At 47.8% G+C, this 17,853-nt stretch overlaps 5 protein-coding genes across 5 annotated transcripts; 3 read left to right on the forward strand and 2 right to left on the reverse strand.

Annotated features, from left to right (window-relative positions):
* Window positions 1–959: 959 nt before the first annotated feature.
* Window positions 960–2,991, reverse strand: L3040_004684 (uncharacterized protein; the record flags this gene model as incomplete). Its single annotated transcript, XM_066156295.1, has 5 exons — window positions 960–1,118; window positions 1,177–1,340; window positions 1,430–2,616; window positions 2,679–2,765; window positions 2,813–2,991. The coding sequence occupies 5 exons, from the start codon at window positions 2,989–2,991 to the stop codon at window positions 960–962; spliced, it is 1,776 nt and encodes a 591-aa protein (XP_066011713.1).
* A 463-nt stretch (window positions 2,992–3,454) lies between these two features.
* On the forward strand, window positions 3,455–5,886 carry L3040_004685 (uncharacterized protein; the record flags this gene model as incomplete). The annotated part of the gene is made up of 2 exons (XM_007289301.1): window positions 3,455–4,695; window positions 4,743–5,886. 2 exons carry the CDS (start codon window positions 3,455–3,457, stop codon window positions 5,884–5,886), a joined length of 2,385 nt encoding a protein of 794 aa, XP_007289363.1.
* Window positions 5,887–7,569: 1,683 nt separating this feature from the next.
* L3040_004686 (uncharacterized protein) lies at window positions 7,570–9,427 on the reverse strand (the record flags this gene model as incomplete). Its single annotated transcript, XM_007289300.1, has 6 exons — window positions 7,570–7,597; window positions 7,649–8,463; window positions 8,511–9,124; window positions 9,180–9,221; window positions 9,275–9,326; window positions 9,380–9,427. 6 exons carry the CDS (start codon window positions 9,425–9,427, stop codon window positions 7,570–7,572), a joined length of 1,599 nt encoding a protein of 532 aa, XP_007289362.1.
* A 305-nt stretch (window positions 9,428–9,732) lies between these two features.
* L3040_004687 (uncharacterized protein) lies at window positions 9,733–11,361 on the forward strand (the record flags this gene model as incomplete). The annotated part of the gene is made up of 5 exons (XM_007289299.1): window positions 9,733–9,740; window positions 9,899–9,935; window positions 9,992–10,041; window positions 10,089–10,433; window positions 10,482–11,361. The coding sequence occupies 5 exons, from the start codon at window positions 9,733–9,735 to the stop codon at window positions 11,359–11,361; spliced, it is 1,320 nt and encodes a 439-aa protein (XP_007289361.1).
* Window positions 11,362–11,989: 628 nt separating this feature from the next.
* L3040_004688 (uncharacterized protein) lies at window positions 11,990–12,937 on the forward strand (the record flags this gene model as incomplete). Its single annotated transcript, XM_007289298.1, has 1 exon — window positions 11,990–12,937. The coding sequence occupies one exon, from the start codon at window positions 11,990–11,992 to the stop codon at window positions 12,935–12,937; it is 948 nt and encodes a 315-aa protein (XP_007289360.1).
* Between the last annotated feature and the right edge of the window lie 4,916 nt (window positions 12,938–17,853).

Consider the following 17,853-nt stretch of genomic DNA (forward strand, 5'->3'; position numbering starts at 1 on the left):
GTCTTTTATAAAAGAAGGTCAGAGGACCGCTCAAATGACCCCCTACCTGCCTTTAAGGTACCTGACCTACGGCCGCTACGTTGATTTGGTGCATCCATTTGAGCTTGGGCTATCGAGAAATACTAAAAGCTTGATTTAGCGCTTATTAATAAGAATAATTCAAAGCAAATGATACCCGCCCACATTAGTGTGGAAATCCATTCAAGAAAACATTATTCACTCGTTCAATTGTGAAATTAGAACGTCATAAGACATTCCTCATTTTGAAGGGTTGATTAAGCAGTCGATAGAGCAAAGCCCATGCCTGACAGTGTGCAGAGTCCGTAGACAGCCTATGCAGCAGCAACGCGGCCATATCCTTCCTTCCCGAGTTCCCCTCGCTATCATTTAGTTAGCCCCGCAACCCTCGCCGTCCGACGTATTCCCGTTCAAATTTTTGCTCTTCAATGATATAATCTAAAAATGTGCGCGTTTTCATAAACATCCCACAAGAGCGGCTTTAGCTCACTTGGGAGAGCGCCAGACTGAAGTCCACTTCATTCCATCATTACCGATTGATATCTGGAGGCACTGTGTTCGATCCACAGAAGCCGCACACTACTGCGAATCAAGGAACACCTTGGTTAATGAACACATCTTTTTGCTGCGGCTTTGATTTTGAGTGCGGGAATGAATATCGAGCTTGTGTGTGGGGGTGTTAGCATTTGTAGTCCAATCGGTAATTGGCGGCTCGAGGGCGGAAGCGAGGCCGATGGTTGCCGGGTAGGCTTGAGAAGGAAGTCAACAACCCCTGCGCCGTGTAGAATATGATGATGCTTTTGTAAATCATTCATCCATATATTGCACAATTGGGTTCACGCCCGAGTGCTCTGTCCAGCTTCTCACGGCCAGCTAAGCTCTTCTCTCATCTATCTAGTTCTCCCTCACCCCCTGCTTTCCCTGATGGGCCAAACAGAAATTTATGCTGCAGGAGTGGTTGGCCAAGCACAGTCGATTTGGAGGGAAAGATTCACACAAATGAATGAGACAGAGCTCGTCCAATGTTTGCCACATTGGGAGCATATCACTGGGTTCTTCTCCGAAAGTAGTGGAGCCTGCTTCGAGCTGCACTTTGAATACTGTTGATGCCAGAAGTCAGTTCTTATCGAACGGAGAGTGTAAATAGGGTTCATCTACCTTCGGGACTCTGCGTGTTGGAAGAGTTGAACTTGCACCCCGGAAGACTGGTGACGGGGGTGGTAAAAGGTCCCAGACTGAGCGCAAGAGCTGAGTTGATGCGTAGTTCTGGTCGATTTCAGGGTCGCTGAAATCGCCAAAAAGCAAAGCTTGGTTGCCGTGGTCTGGCGCAGCCTCAGTAAGCGCGATAGTCACCTTGTTCACTGTACCGCTCCGCCGGGAAGGTCGTCTGTCCTACTTAATTCTTGCTAACGTCGCCCTCGCTTTCGCTGCTGCAGCAGAGCTAGATCAGGAGAGTACGGTATCCTGATCTCGATACGAGAAGCAGCGACCGGTCGTGTTGCCGTCGCAGACACGTTCTTTTGCTTTGTAGTCGATGCTCGTGTATTGCCACTTCCAAATGCGTGGGCAGGAGAAGATACAAATTGGTTTGCTACCGGAGCATTGTAATCTGCAGGGCCATCCGATGGATTGGGATCTACACTATTCTCTTCCTGGCCACGGACAGGGGATGAGTGATCGGCGTCTGATGAAAGAATCTCGATGATCTCGCGGTCTTGGGGTGGTTGACGGCCAGGAGACTCTTCGGAGTCCCTAACAACTTCTTGATCATCTTCATTTAGTGAGCTAAGAGCAAGCCTTGCCCTCTTCGGCGAAGGATCGAGTGGAGGCTCCTCCTCTGAGAGGTTCCGAGATACTTCAAGCTGGCTGTGTTTACGTTTCGATGGACCGGACACCGGCTCCTTTGGAGACTCTAGCTTGCTTGATGGCGCCCTACGATACAAACATGGATGCCTAGATTCCTCCAAGTGCTTGACTCTAGCCGTCATTTTCTGCAGCTCGGACCTCAAAGTGTCAACTCCATCAAATTTCTGGCTGATCTCTTCAACTTCTTGCGAGACCACTTCAAGAGCGCTCAGGGAGATGGTCTTCCCATTACGGACAATTTGCTGGCGCAGATTTTCAAGATCCTCACGTAGAGCCTGAACGTCATCTTCGGCTGATGTGGCAGGTAGTTGTCGGTTTGAGGAAAGCTCGCTGCGAACTTCGAGCATGAAAGCCTTCAAAGATTGCATATCTTGATCGATACGATTGACAGTTCCTGTAATTCTCTCAATATCCTTTTGCTGGGTAAGGATGGCATCTTCAGCCCAGTTCTTGAACTTCACTATTTCAGCCACTGAAACACTAAGAGGGGCCGCTCGATCGCTGGGTGTTGGTCTTCTAGCCACCATGGTTTGCTCATTCGATAAAGCTACTCCGAGCATTGATTGATGTCTTCGAGTATATGGCTGAGCGGTTGATGCTCTTTGGCCCCCCGGAAACCTCTTTTTGGAGGTGGTCGTCAGAGGAAACGTCTTTAAAATGGAGATCTTCGCTCTTTGGCCAGTTTCCTCTGCGATTACAGCCATGTCTGTAAGCCTGAGAATGAGCTGGTTTCTGTTACAGTGGATTTTTTTAGTAAGATGATTGAGCCTTCCGGGGCATCATGAAAAACATACTCCTTCAGCAAATGCCCTTTCGGTGCGCTATCACATCGCAGCCCAACGACAGTGTGACATGTTTCGCAAGCAATATCCTGGAGAAGACTGGACACATTAGATAAAGCAAGAATTTTGATCTGTACTGATCTTACCTATGCTCGATGGCGGAATTGGGTGCACCATTATACACATCCCCGGTCGTTTCGAGCCCACTGATAGAGACCGGTGGGTAAACAGGACTGTGATAGGTGTTGCCAATCCCATTCCAGGAGTTCCTGAAGCGGGCCAGCTCCGAATTGCACTTGGTGCAAAGGATCAGAACGGTATCCATGACGAGGTAGATTGGCTTATCCTACGTCCGAGTCAGAGGTGCATTGTGATCTTTAAAAGAGTAGATTACAAGCGTTCGACTATCAAAATGGACACCCAAATGAGTGTTGATTCTCTTCCGTGTCAAGTAACTTTGTCGGCCGAGCTTGTAATTCGACGCGACCGACGCGACCGACGCGACTTCTCGTGTCCACGGGCTTCAATGCTTCTACTGGTGGCTGTTTTCAAATATACTAGCTATCCACTGAGTACAGCCATGAGAAATTGATCGATTAAGACGTTGAAAGTAAATGGTCATATAAAGTAGGTACATAAATCTTGATTGCCTATCGAGAAATCGTCGAGTCTCAGCCTTGCACTAGCTTTAGCGCCGGCTTAGCCTTGTGTGACAAGGGTTCAAAATTCGTCCGACTTTTGCGTTCTCAATTCCAGCCTCCTCTTTCAACCACCACTTTTTGAGCAAGATGGTCAACAACACCGAAGACGCCATGCAGGCCCCGTCCTCGCCGAATCGCGATCTCAGCAAAAAGCGCAAACACGAAGACGATGATATCTCCAGTCAAAGCGGTATGGACCAAAAGCCAGCGCTGCCTCGCCAGCCCGAATTACCAGAGTTCAATCTGACAAGACGATCCAGTCAAGATTTGGGAATGCCCAAGAACGGCGGCTCGGTAGATGAGCGCACTGGCTCCGATGGCTGGCAGATGGTAGAGAGCCGCCCACGCAAGAAAAAGAAGATCCCGAAGCACGATTCTAGAAACTACCCCTCCATTGAATTCTCCAGCGAATGCCGATTGCAAACACAGATCAAGATTAGCGACCTCCAGCAATTAGTCCTATATATTTTGGCAGATGGCACTTCCCCCCAATTCGTAGCAGTGCGCCATCGACCAGAGATTCGGAAGGTTGTGGTGCTCATGGTTCCAGGTCTTGAGATGTCCATGTTCCGTGCGGGGGCTGACAAGACCGACTCGAAGAGCGAGGAATCCAATGGGGGCATCAGTGAACGAGGTCAAAAAAAGCAGGATTCGAGAGATCGGTACCAGGACAGAAATTACAGAGGCCCGGATGACTATTATCCCAATCGACTGAAGGCTGAGAAGCTTCCTGAGTCGCTGCAAGCTTTTGCGGAGATGTTCGAGCACATCTGGCCAGTTAGGACACCAGGTGACGACAAGTTCGGCAAGATGCATTCCCCATTTCATGCCATGCTCACAGCCCCTATGGCAAAAAGCAATGAAGAGAAGAAACATTCAAAACATAGGAGTAAGGGTGCCACTCCAGCCCAAGAACCCCCCGGATGGAAGAACACTCGCGTCCCAGTGACAACATTCATACACTCTGCAGAAGAACTGCTCGAAAACGAATACCCTCTCCACCCAGCATCGTACAAAGAGGAAATAGAAAAAGTCAATCTCGCGAAGTACCGACAGACCAACGGGACTTCGACAGATGATGGATGGGTTGATACGCTGGTTGCAAACTCCGAGGATGGAACTCTTCCCGAGCATGAGATTGAATCTGGCGCTATCACAGCTGGCCGCGAGATTCTCGCAATGGACTGCGAAATGTGTGTGACTGGTAGGAAAGAAGGAGCACGAGACGAGCTATCCCTCACACGGATTAGTATTGTGGGTTGGGACGGCTCAATAGTTCTTGACGAACTTGTCAAGCCAGGAAAACCTATCATTGACTACGTTACTCAGTAAGTCTTCCCTTTTTCTTCCCCTTGAGCCCTCTAACAAATCTCAGGTTCTCCGGTATCACAGAAAAAATGATTGCTCCAGTCACTACAACATTGGCCGACATTCAAAAAAAGCTTGTCGAGATTCTGCACCCCCGAACAATTCTCGTTGGACACTCTCTCAACTCCGATCTGAACGCTCTCCAACTCACACACCCCTTCATCATCGATACCGCAATCATATACCCCCATCCAAGAGGTCCGCCTCTCAAATCTTCTCTCAAGTGGTTGGCACAAAAGTATCTAAGCCGAGAAATTCAGAAAGGTCACGGGACCACCGGCCCAGCTGCTGGCCACAATTCCATTGAAGATGCAAGAACCTGTCTCGATCTACTCAAGCAAAAATGCGAGAAAGGAAAGGAATGGGGCACAAGTGATGCGCAAGGAGAGAACATTTTCAAACGAGTAGCTAGGACTGGCGTCAAATACAAGAACCAGGGCGGCTCAGCGATTCCGAGTCCTCTGAATGGAAAGACTAGTGCAGCTATCGACTGGGGCGAGCCAAGAAAGGGACCTGGAGCTGCCTCAAATTTCCCGATAGGATGTAAGAGCGACGAAGAAGTCATGGATGGTGTTATTCGTGCTGTTAAAGGTGATCACGATGGCAAAGAGATTCTAGGTGGCGGGGTTGACTTTGTCTGGGCTAGGTTCAGAGAACTTGAAGCTCTTAAAGGCTGGTGGAACAATAATAAAACCCTGAACGCAGAGGCTGCTGCAGCGATTGACGCGGAAGCTGCTGCGGCCAAGAGAAAGACCACGGAACCAGATTCAGGCCTCAACTTCACTTCCAAGGTAGGTGAGGGTATCAGTGTCGAGGCGGTCCCAGCAGCTGCCCCTCGAACTCCTGCTCTGCTGCCTCCAATCGTTTCAGAAGCTCCGAAATCCCTCGATGCTGCTACAGCAGACCTCACACGCCGAATCGCAAAGATCTACGAGGCACTCCCACCCTGTACGGCTTTCGTCATCTACAGCGGCTCGGGAGACCCGCGAGAAATGAGCAGACTACAGGCCATGCAAACTCAGTTTAAAAAGGAGTACAAGTTCAAGAAGTGGGACGAGCTTTCTGTCAAGTGGACCGATACAGAGGAGCAGGCTTTGAAGCGAGCCTTCAAAGTTGCAAGGAGCGGCGTGGGCTTCATTGGAGTGAAGTGATTGGAGAAACGACGAGCCTGCTGGTCAAAATCATGCCACTGCTGCTGTGATCAGGGCCTTCATGGGTGTTTCGCATCACAGGAAAGTGACTAGCGGTAATCATCTTCAGCTACAGATCTGTATGAGTTAAGTGCCTGGTATATCCTGTACGAACCATTGCACATTCAATGGAGCTCGTAGTAAATCATCTATTTGAGAACTACAAGTATCTGAAACACCTCTTGTGAGCACTGAAACTTTCCTCATTTGCCTAATGTGTGATTTGTGACTGAAGGAACGTAAATGATATCGAATTTGCATGAACAGCTTCTCCGTCTGAGTCTCATCGCAGACTTGTACACCAGGGTGTAAGCGAGACACCCTGGCTCACATTGTACTCACACCGAAAATCGATATGCTCAAAAGAAATTCTCGTAAGTAAATGGTAACTTGAAGTACTAAGGAGGCTTTTTAACGATGGAGATTTCATGACAAGCACTGGGAATCCAACTTAGACGACGTCCAGCTGCTCAAGTAGGAACAAGAATCCACGACTTCCCCCCCCAGCGAGCGGAACCATGGCAGCTAACCAGAAGGCCGGAAAATCTCCAATCGTCCGAGTTCCTGATGGATTCCGACGTCAATTTCTCTGATCTAATGCCTTGCGCTAGGTGCAACGCGCAGTTGGGAGGCCGCCCGTGTCAAGATCTTTTTATCTGTGCGAGAGGCATAGGTGTCTATTTCCATGCCATTCATTGCACCATGCTACGGTGCTTGCACATCGAACTCGGGAACAGGGCGTGAAGAGCGAGAAATGTAAAAGGGGATATATGGCATGATCAATCGAGATATCAGACAGTAAGTACCCTCCAACGAGAATGGAGATAGTTCGGCTGAGGATAGGGCATTGGAGAGGTCAGCTTTGCTGCATGGGCTCTCTGTCGTTCAATATGAGAGGAAGAGAGAGATAGATGGGCTGGTCTTGTCTTGGCTTGGATGTTGATTTTTGGTGATGTTGAGAAGCTGGTTACAAAGCGCGTGATACAATACCTTGGATTCTAGCAGTAATACAGATTTTTGCGGACAAAGTAGAATAGACGAGAGAGGGACAACGCCACGTCGTTGGAACTATTGCTGTCAGACCTGTCGGTATTTTGTTTACTTTGAACAGGACCGTCACTAGGACACAATCTTCTTCGTACGCCTACTTGAAACTTGCCCCCAATTGGCGGTGGATTACGAAGCCGCTTGTACAGGTTTTAGCCGTGATTGTGTAGAAGACGGTTGATAGGTTGTCAGCCTGCTTCGACCACGGGCACCGTGATCCATTGGAGAATGCGGAATCATATCCGGGATCTTCTGGCCTCAACAGTCCTTGGATCATGGACGCATGAGTAGTGCAAAAGCGGTAAGCTTTGCAGGTACAATCATAGTGTATTCAAGCCGGCAAATGCAAGGTTGCCAGTGGGGGTTCCAGTTTCTCTGGATACGACTATTAAGGCCGCTCAAGCTACAATTCGGCATATTCGGCAACGTAGAGAGGCTTTGTGAGTAGTACAGTCCTCCTTCCACACATGCTATAGAGCGGCAGAACCAGGACCAAAACAAACAATCACCCACAAGCAAAGAGGGTTGCACGGATTATGGCCATTGGTATTGCTACATCAAGTTTTTTACGATCATTATGAGCCATTCCATTTCAATCTACCTCGACAAGGCAATATCATCAATTCTGTGATTACTGTCAGTGAAAGCCATACAAAGTCTGCAGGATAAAACGAACCTTAGAATCATCTTCACCGTCTCGGCCGCTAACTCCACCGCACTCGTGCTGACCAACAGAGGCTGCAATACGTTCTCATCGGCAATGTCAATCTTCACGCCACCAGTCTTGATGCTAACACCAGCATTCTTCTCGCCGTTCTCGTGCTTGTATCTCAGCTCCGTGACAACCTTAATACTGTTCAATCCAGCGTTCTCGGCAAGGGTCGTGGGGATGACTTCCATGGCATCAGCAAATGCCTTCCAGCAAATCGCCTCGGTACCCTTCAAAGCCCGTGATTGTCTCGCCAATTGCGAAGCAATCTCAATCTCGGCAGCTCCACCACCAGCAATTAACGCTTTCTTCTTGACCAAGCATCGGATGACGCAAAGGGCATCGTGCAAACTGCGCTCGGCCTCGTCCAGGATAAGAGAATTGGCACCTCTGCATACAATGCTGACGGTCTTGCCTGCACTCTTGGTTCCCGTGACCTTGACGATTCTGGATCCGCTGCTTTGGACTTCCTCAATAAGATCAGCGCTTCCCAGCTTGTCTTCGGTGAAAGAGTCGATGTCGGCAATGGGCTTGCAGCCGGTGGATTTGCATATAAATTCGACCTCGTCACGCTCAATATCTTTAATGCAGAGAATGTTGAGTTTGGCGAGGAAGTGGAGGGAGAGGTCATTGACGGCGTCACGGAGGATGGACTTTTGAATGAAGAGAACATTGCACTTTGCCTTCTTGATCTTCTTGACCATGTTGAGGAGGTAGGTGCGCTCTTCCTTCAGGATCTTGTCCATTTGGCGATAGTCGTTGACAACGATTTGATTTTCCATCTGGTTCGGTCAGTACAGAGCACGAGACAGAGGTTTCGTAAGCTTACGTCTGGCTTGGGAGGAGAAAGTTGGAACTGGATAAGACCAATTTTGGCCTTCTCCATTCTGACTGGGCCACCACCGCTCTTGAGAACTGGCTGCTCCAACACTAAACCTTCTACCATCTCAGTGTCCTCGATCGTTCCTCCAACCTTTTTCAATATGCGAATGTTCTTCAAGTCGACGTTATCCGCAGTCTTGATATCGATGGTCTTTGTAACTGCATTCACAGCCATAGGAGCCAAGATGTTCGAATGTTGCGAGACGATTTTGGAGGAAAGAGAGGTGGTAGCTGCTTGGAGGAGGGCGGTCGTATCGTTTAGAGAGACTGGATGTGACATATCATGGAGGACCTGTACTGCTGCTGCTGCTGCTCTTTGGAAAGCCTCTGCGATGACTGATGGATGTATGCCCTTTCCGAGTAACCTATCCGCAGCCCCGAGTAGACTTCCACAAATTACTACAACCGAAGTCGTTCCATCTCCTGCCTCGACATCCTGCGCTGCTGAAAGGTCGACCAACATCTTCGCCGAAGGGTGCATAACTGCCATGCTCTTCAACATCGTGCTACCGTCGTTTGTAATTATTGTCTCCCCACGCCCTGACTGGATCATCTTGTCCACTCGAAGCAAATCAATATATGGTTTCCAACTTCAAATCCAAGGATCTCAACTCACTTCCTCTAGGACCGAGGGATGTCCGTACTGCATCGGCCAAAGCTGATCCAAAGTCAGCAATTTATTGTTCGAAGCTCTAGGCAAGTGTATCAAACCTCTCGCAGCCATAATATTTGCAGCCCGCACAGCCATTGGCTTCTCCTTGTCCTATGTTGCTATTAGCTATGCCCAAAGTGCTTTATATCTCCAAAAGAACGTACCTTGAAGGACGCATTGGTAGAATTTCCCGCAGATTGTGAGAGCGCCATCTTGATGTTGATTCAGCGTATCAGGGAAAATAAAAGGCGAATTTTTGCGTTGGGTGTGTGGAGTTGAGCTGGTCGTCGCGCTTCAACGCGTGTTCTGCAAATCAATTGCAGGGCAACTTTTTGATATGGCGCTAAGCCGATTCACGCTCTTTAAGTGGAGACATTTAGCTAGGTCCGCTGCGTAAGAGCTTCCGCCTTGTGTCTGTCTACCTCAGGAACGTCAACAAGTCGCATCACATCAACCTCAACTCTTCGATAACTACGACTTCGACGACGTATTGAATCCTCATATCAAACCTCTCAAGATGCCTTCGTAAGTACTCCTGGTTGCATTCTTTGGCCATTCTCCCCCGGGGTTCTGGACTGCCTTCAAACACGATTGCGCGTTGCCCCAGGCCTGAGCTCCTAGAACATGCGACTTACGTCGTGCGCTTCCTGAGTACGCACACACTGACGGCTATTTTACTGTAGAGCTACGGGTGCAAACTGGGAGAAGCACACCAAAGAGGTATGTATCTCCACATGCCTAGTGACCGCAGAAATAGATCATTGACTCGTGGACAGTTCGCAGATGACGAGGTCGAGGAGAAGAAGATCGTACCTCTCACCGATGAGTATCTAGGCCCAGAGCTCTAAACTAAATATCTGCTTACTTGGTTAGGGATATCCAAGTTCTGAAGACGTACGGTGCGGCACCATACGGAGCAGCGCTGAAGAAGCTTGAACAGCAGATCAAAGAGAGGCAAGCAAGCGTGAACGAGAAGATTGGAGTGAAGGAATCAGATACTGGATTGGCCCCGCCCCATCTTTGGGACGTTGCCGCAGACAGACAACGAATGTCCGAGGAGCAGCCTCTACAAGTTGCGAGATGTACGAAGATAATCCAGGATGACAAGGAAGCCGAGAAGAGCAAATATGTTATCAACGTCAAGCAAATAGCCAAGTTCGTGGTCAATCTCGGGGACCGAGTCAGTCCGACGGATATTGAAGAGGGAATGAGAGTTGGGTAAGCAGTTCTGGAACCTGGAAGAGGAACAGGGCTTATGCATCACAGTGTCGATCGAAACAAGTACCAGATTCTACTACCCCTTCCACCGAAGATCGATGCCAGTGTTACGATGATGACTGTTGAGGATAAGCCGGATGTTACATATGGAGACGTGGGAGGATGCAAGGAACAGGTCGAGAAGCTCCGCGAAGTCGTAGAGATGCCGCTTCTGTCGCCAGAGCGATTCGTCAACCTAGGTATCGATCCCCCGAAGGGTGCGCTTCTCTACGGGCCTCCAGGAACCGGAAAGACACTTTGCGCCAGAGCCGTTGCCAACAGAACCGATGCTACCTTTATCCGGGTTATTGGAAGTGAGCTAGTTCAAAAGTACGTTGGAGAGGGAGCAAGAATGGTCAGAGAGCTTTTCGAGATGGCCCGGACCAAGAAGGCTTGCATCATCTTCTTCGACGAAATTGATGCCATTGGAGGTGCCCGTTTCGATGATGGAGCTGGTGGAGATAACGAGGTCCAGAGAACCATGCTGGAGTTGATTACACAGCTGGATGGTTTCGATGCGCGAGGAAATATCAAGGTCATGTTTGCTACCAACAGACCCGCGACCTTGGACCCTGCTCTCATGAGGCCCGGACGTATCGACCGAAAAATCGAGTTCTCTCTTCCAGATCTCGAGGGGCGTGCCAATATCCTGCGAATTCACGCCAAGAGCATGTCCGTGGAGCGTGACATTAGATGGGAACTAATATCTCGTCTCTGCCCCAACTCAACTGGTGCTGAGCTTAGGAGTGTTTGTACAGAGGCTGGCATGTATGCCATCCGTGCCAGAAGGAAGGTCGCGACTGAGAAGGATTTCTTGAGTGCAGTGGAGAAGGTCATCAAGGGGAACATGAAGTTTAGCTCCACCGCTACTTACATGCAATACAACTAAAGGGTTGGAGCAGCATAGCATAGGTGTATTATACTAGCGGCGTAGGTGTTTGGGCTGCATAATGGATCCGAGGCAGCTGATCCTCGTTTGACCTTTGGCTTGGTTCCCACTTTCGATTGCATTTGCTACATTTGCAGCTGGCAGGTTGATATTATGCTAATCCAAGGAGAGCCTACAACCCAGGAGACTTGGAGCGGGCATAGGAATTGTGGTACTAAGCAACCCTCGAATCTAGCACTCTTAGCTCTTCCATTCTTCGCTTTTCTTTTCGCTTGTCATGGTCATTAGTCTGTCAATATGGCTAGGAATCACCAGCCCTAACGCTAGACCACGAACAGCTTCATGGCTGAAATTTGTTATCGGAAGCAAGATTCGTTGAGCGACAATTCGCTCATAGACCAATCGGGTCCGTTCTGTCTTACCTCAAAATGTTGGTTCTTCTAAAATGCTGGAAGGCGGTACTCCGTAATCGATTATTCATTTGTTGACAACCCATCTCGGTCCTTTAAAAATACAGTCCGGACCATTAGTTTGTCATTTTCTTCCATAAAGCAGATCCATTCCTCTTCCTCATATCCGAACATCAACAACAATCAGTCAACCACGTCATACCGTACAGCTCTTCAATATGTCAACTTCTACTACCAACAGCTTCGTTGCAGTTGCAGGTGCTACAGGAAACTTAGGTTCCCTGATAGCCATCAACCTGCGCAAAAGGAACATCACAGTCAAAGCTCTCGTCCGTCCCGGCACATCACAATCTCGCACCCAAAGTCTCCGCGACGCCGGCGTCATCATTGCAGAAGTTAATATGACTGATGTGCCAGCCCTGACAGAGGCTCTCCAAGGCTGCACTACCGTTGTCTCGGCACTACAAGGTCTCCGAGATGTCATGCTCGGCGCGCAAGGCACTCTCCTTGACGCCGCCGTCGCCGCAAAAGTTTCTCGCTTCATCCCCTCCGACTTCTCGTTGGACTTCACGAAATGCGCGCCTGGGTCCAACCGGAATCTAGATCTGAGACGCGAGTTCCACGAGAAGCTTGATGCGTCGGGCATTCAATGGACTAGCGTGTTGAACGGAGCCTTTATGGACTTAGTTGCTAGCGGACAGATCCCGCTCATTCATGAGGGATGGCATAGGGTTTTGTATTTTGGTAGCGCGGATCAGCTTCTTGATGTCACGACTGTACCGGACACTGCTGCGTACACCGCCGCTGTGGCTGCGGATCCGAACCCGACGCCAAAGTTTTTGCGTATCGCGGGTGACTCTTTCAGCGCGAAGAGTTTGGCTGAGACGGTGTCTAAATTGCGAGGAGAGACGTACACACCGATGTGGACGGGAAGTGTTGGCGTCCTGCAAATATTGAGTGCGATCTTGAAGTTCTTTATTGGAGGGGAGGAGGATAAGCTAATGCCAGCATGGCAGGGGATGCAGTATTTGGAGAATATGGTTTCGGGAAGGGGAAAGCTGGATCCGTTGGACAACGAGCGATATCCTGAGCTGGAATGGACTTCGATTGAGATGGCACTGAAGGAGGCGGATGAGGAGAAGGCATCGAACGCTAAGATGGCTTGAAGCAAAATGATTTCACGAAGTAGCAGTCAGTCATCTTGACTGGCGATTTCGGGTGTATTCTTCCTGGAGGTTTCGGCTCTGAAGCCCTGTTGAAGTAATGCGAGGTCTTTGTACGGATATTTCAATGTGTCGAGTTGGAGTGATAGCAGCGTCTCAGCACACATTGGAGCAGTTGAGATGTTTTCGGAAGTAGCGTCAGCTTCTTCGAGCAAGCAAGTCTTTTCACTTTTAAATTTGCTCCCAGTAGCTCTAGAAATATCGCCCTTTCCATAGTTCAAAGTCACTTGCTACAACCGATTGGCGACTACCCATCTATCTCTGCATGTCTCATCGACGCTTACCGGCCCTCTCTTACGGAGTAATCACTGCGGGCATGCTTAGTAGCCGAATTTCTCGGTGCATGTAGCCCCGTATTTTCCGATGTAGCGTCTCCGATGTGTAGCCACGTACAATTTTGAAGACCATTTGCAGAAAATATAGGTAGTCATGTACGATGCCACCGACGAAGCAGAGGAGGGTTTTATCTTTATCACTTGGGCGGTAATCGCAACTTGCCGGGTGTTGGCTTATCTTGAGGCTTGGGGGCGGCGAATACCGAAGAGGTAAAAGCCAGAGTGATGACAAGAGAAGTAATGGAGAATTGCGTTTTCGCTTTGCTTGTATTGGATTGCTAGTGGAATAGATATATACATATACATTTCCTGAATTGTTTTGAGATGTGATCGATGAAGGTATGTAGGACGGAAAAGGTGTAGAGGTATGAGCATATATACACAATTTTGGCAGCAGCTGTCTGAATTCTATTAAGCGAAATAGAACACTTCCGTATTACGTATATTAAAAGCTCATCTAGCTATTTCGCAGTTCTTGTATTTACTCCGTACATATCCAGATATTTCTTCAAGTAAAGGTAATGAAGAGTTGAAAATAGTTTTACTTTACGGTACTCAGTTTTTCTAGAAGTCCGAATTCTAGAAAGGGGGTTCATTTCAGCAATGAATAGAACGAACCGGATAAGCAGGATTCGAAAAGGATTGGAGCAAAACCAAAGCGTATACTATCTTATAGGCCTTATTATTGAAAATTTAAAGTAACAAAGGTTTTTATAATAAAATAAGGTTTACGAGTGACCTTTCAAGAATCGGAAACACGCTCAATTGTACTACGATAGACGGAGTACAACAACCAAAGCTCATATTCATTAATAGAAACTACTCGAAACTCCACTTACGTAGTTGTATCAAGGAATTTATCGCTACCCTTCTATAACTTTTCTATCAATCATGATTCGATCAACGTTTCGGCACCCAAACAGAGTCGCTTCTGGAAGGCTACGATTCTTTACCCGTACGAGATGCTTCTTACGAATCTTCAGCTCTCTCTTGCGGCAAAAAGTCTAGAGAGCCGAAATTGAATCATTGATATGCGACGTCTCTTTGAAAAGATCTTCCTTTACTAGCGGTTCCGAACCTCCTTCCTCTTTTTCCTCGACCACTACGCCGATTACGATCTATACTTAACGGGCATACCGATTGAAAAGACTAAAAGGATTTCTATAGAAAAATGACGAGTACAAAAGATAAGATAAGAAGGGCTTAAATCGACTAATCGAAAACACGGTATTGCGCTTTCGAAAGAGCATTTTGCAAACACTGGCTTTATACAAGGGCTACGAACGCGAGCCTTTTCAGCTCTACGACAAGAGAAAACGATATTTATACTTATACGGATCGAGGCCGATCGTAAAGCCACACGTGTTTGACAATTGACGAGAGAAAATTCGGCGCCATTACTATGATATGCTTTGAAAGGGTTTATAAGGTGTATATAATTCCTTACTTAGTACGTCGCCGTACCCTATAGGGGGTCCTCGTGTCCAAGCATTGCGTTTTGGAGACCCGCCCAACGTTAATAAATACAACAACAATAACAGAGTCGCTTCAAAGCTCCAAATCTTCGAAGGATCAAGACGATTTGGAATAAGAACTGGAGAAAAAGTTTCGTTTGTAGTTATCATCCAAACGCTTTTCTGAGCCACTTTCGGCTGAGAGCAGTTGTTCAAGAAGCGTGGGATTCGATTCGGAAGGATAGAGTTGTTGCTTTCACTGAAACGATGAAATAGGGTTGTTTAGTCGTAATCGAGGCGGAAGGGTAGTATATTAATAGTACTTACTAGCTGACAATAAAAGCTTATAAAAACAGCATGGACCCACCCCCAGTAAAAGTATGTTCTGGATTGTGGAGCTCTGGTGACTAGCATGCTGTAGTACAAAGGAGTCAAGTCCACAACCCAGCATCCCATCTCATCTACAATGTTTTTTTTCTCGCGTGAAATGAATACGCATTGAAAGACTTTCCGTGTAGGGGAAAGGCTCGCCCATCGCAGATGGACTACTACTACTACTACTACTACTACTACTACTACTACTACAATATTAGATCAGATCGACTGAGCCAATCCCGAGAGTTTGTCCGCGCCTTCCGGAAAGCGATTTGGCTTTTCTTGAATGCAGATAGTAGTAGATCAAACCACTTGACGTGTTGACCAATGCTGATCGGCTTGCCAGAAGAACTTCCATCAAAGTTTTGACAGATAGGCTCGAGACGCAATTTGATCGCGGACATTACTTACCCTAGGTCTCCGTCCTCCGTCTACGTAAGGCCAACCACCACGACGCTGCATCCGATCCGGGTTTCAGAAATGCCCCAGTTTCTTCGCTGGTCAATTGCGGAGCATCCTACTTTCAAATGAAATATCTCATAGGTACTCTTCTTCGAATATCAGAATGCAGTTGGCCGCGGATATGCAAAACCGCAAACGTTGAGCGTGTGCATGCTGTCGATAGGATATACCACGGTACAGGCCTAAGTATTATCCCTCGAGGGTGCCTTAAAAGTTTAGTTTCCACTTGGAACCCCCTGTTTTCCCTACCCTCGAGGGGTAATACTTACGCCTGCGACGTAGTACGTACTGTAGTACCACAGTACAGCCCTAGTAATTACTGCCTGGGGTGACTCAAAAGCTTAAAACTCCACTTTAAACACCCTGGTTTCCTAAGCCTCGGGCGGTAATTATTGCGCCTGGGGGGTAGTAGTAAAGGAACTTGCTCGAGAATTGAAATTGCATTGTTTACTTTCGAGCGTGGCTTGTAGCAGCAATCCATGGATAGGAATCATGTCGATGAAGGTAAGCGAAACGTACATCTAGATGACTTGATGTTGAAGATATCTCCTGCTTCATTCATAGCGCACCGAAAAGATGGCTATGAGATCACATCGATCTGTCTGATCTGAGCAAAAGGCGAGACGAAGCGGGGAAAAGTCTCCTATTACTAAATTTAGGACTCAAGTGCTGTTGTGCAAAAGCAGACCTGCAACCGAATAGCAGTGTTTCAGTAGTATAACTCTATTCTCCCTACCACAAGTTCATCGTACCGTAGATCCCGGTGACTATTCGGTGTCCACAAAACACTGCTCTGCTGCGCAAGGGAAGCCCTGTTGTCAAAGCTACGGTAAGGCCCTGTCAACCTTGTGGGTAGAGAGATGTCTTCCGCTCCGTTGCGACGTGCAACAAAAAGCCATGTTCTTCCTCGTGGAAAGTCGCTAGTGGAGACTAGCGCGTCAGGCTCTATTTGCTGATATCTTAACCTTGAATTCTGGTATGGGGGTATAGGATATCAGCTACAGAAAATACATTTGTGGCCATAAAACGAGAGAGAACGGAATGAAGAGGGATTCTCAGACGTGTTTGTTGTTTTGTTTTGCTTTGTTTACTTTCCCGATATGAGTGAGCGGCGAAAGCAGAGGGGGACTTGCAATATATGGCAGAAGTTGCAGCCAATCGAGAGTCCTCTTTAGTTAGCATTTGAGCTTTCCGTTAATGGGTTTCAAGAGAATAAAAGGTACATGAATGCCCCTGCTTTGGCAAAATATACCGCTGCTGCTGGACCAGGCTCAGGCGTCAAATGGCCTAGTCCGAATAGTTCGGGTTTCGGCTCGCGATACTCGGGTCTGACGCTTCCATTCAGCGTGTCGATCGCGTTTTAAATGATAACCAACAGTTAATCTTGAAATAAAGTTTGGATATTGCACTTCTCATAGCTACATCTCGAGAGTCTAATGCTGTTGGAGAAGTAGTAGCCCATTGGCTCCTGCCTCATTCGGAGACGAGGGGCTACGATTCTTTAGCTGTACGAGGTACCCCCTACGAACCTTCAGCTCTCTTTCCTGCGGCAGAGAGAGACTGGAGAGCCGAAATTGAATCAAGGTAGCTATTTCGAAGAGATTTTCCCTTACCAGCGATTCCGAACGAGCCTCCTCTTACCTCGACCACCACGCCGACTACGATCTATACTTGACGGGTATACCGATTGAAAAGAGCAAGAAGATTTGCGATAGTAGATGAACGGGTTGAAAGAAGTGGGAAGAGGTTTAGGACAATTTACGATATTGGGCCTTCGGAAAAGGCAACTTGACTAATCGTCGGTAACCTTGAATTTAATTTGTAAAATTTCCCGACCTGGCTGCGGCACGTCGGACAATTCTCTCGAATTAAATTTAAGGTAACCGACGATGAAACTCGGTTCGGCCTCGAATTATCTCGACATCATATCGATATCGGTATACGTTACTTCGGCTATAACTTGCTTTTCAGGTTTTCCTTCGATATAAGATTTATGTTTTCTGCGATCTATATTACTTATAAAACAAAGGCATAGTCGATAGCAGCTGCGCTGCACCAACTTGAAATGCTTTGAAAGGCTTACAAAGAGTTTGCGATACCGCGGGATCAAAGACCCGAGGCTATTTAAAAGAGAGCTATTCTTCAACGTGGTTTTTACTCTCGATTAAATGATACTTAGTATATAATTCCTCTACTTAGCACGTCGCCGTACCTCACGGGAGGTCCCAGGGCG

The sequence above is a fragment of the Drepanopeziza brunnea genome (assembly GCF_022702325.1).
Source record: "Drepanopeziza brunnea f. sp. 'multigermtubi' strain 214-2 chromosome Unknown ctg7, whole genome shotgun sequence".
NCBI lineage: Eukaryota > Fungi > Ascomycota > Leotiomycetes > Helotiales > Drepanopezizaceae > Drepanopeziza > Drepanopeziza brunnea.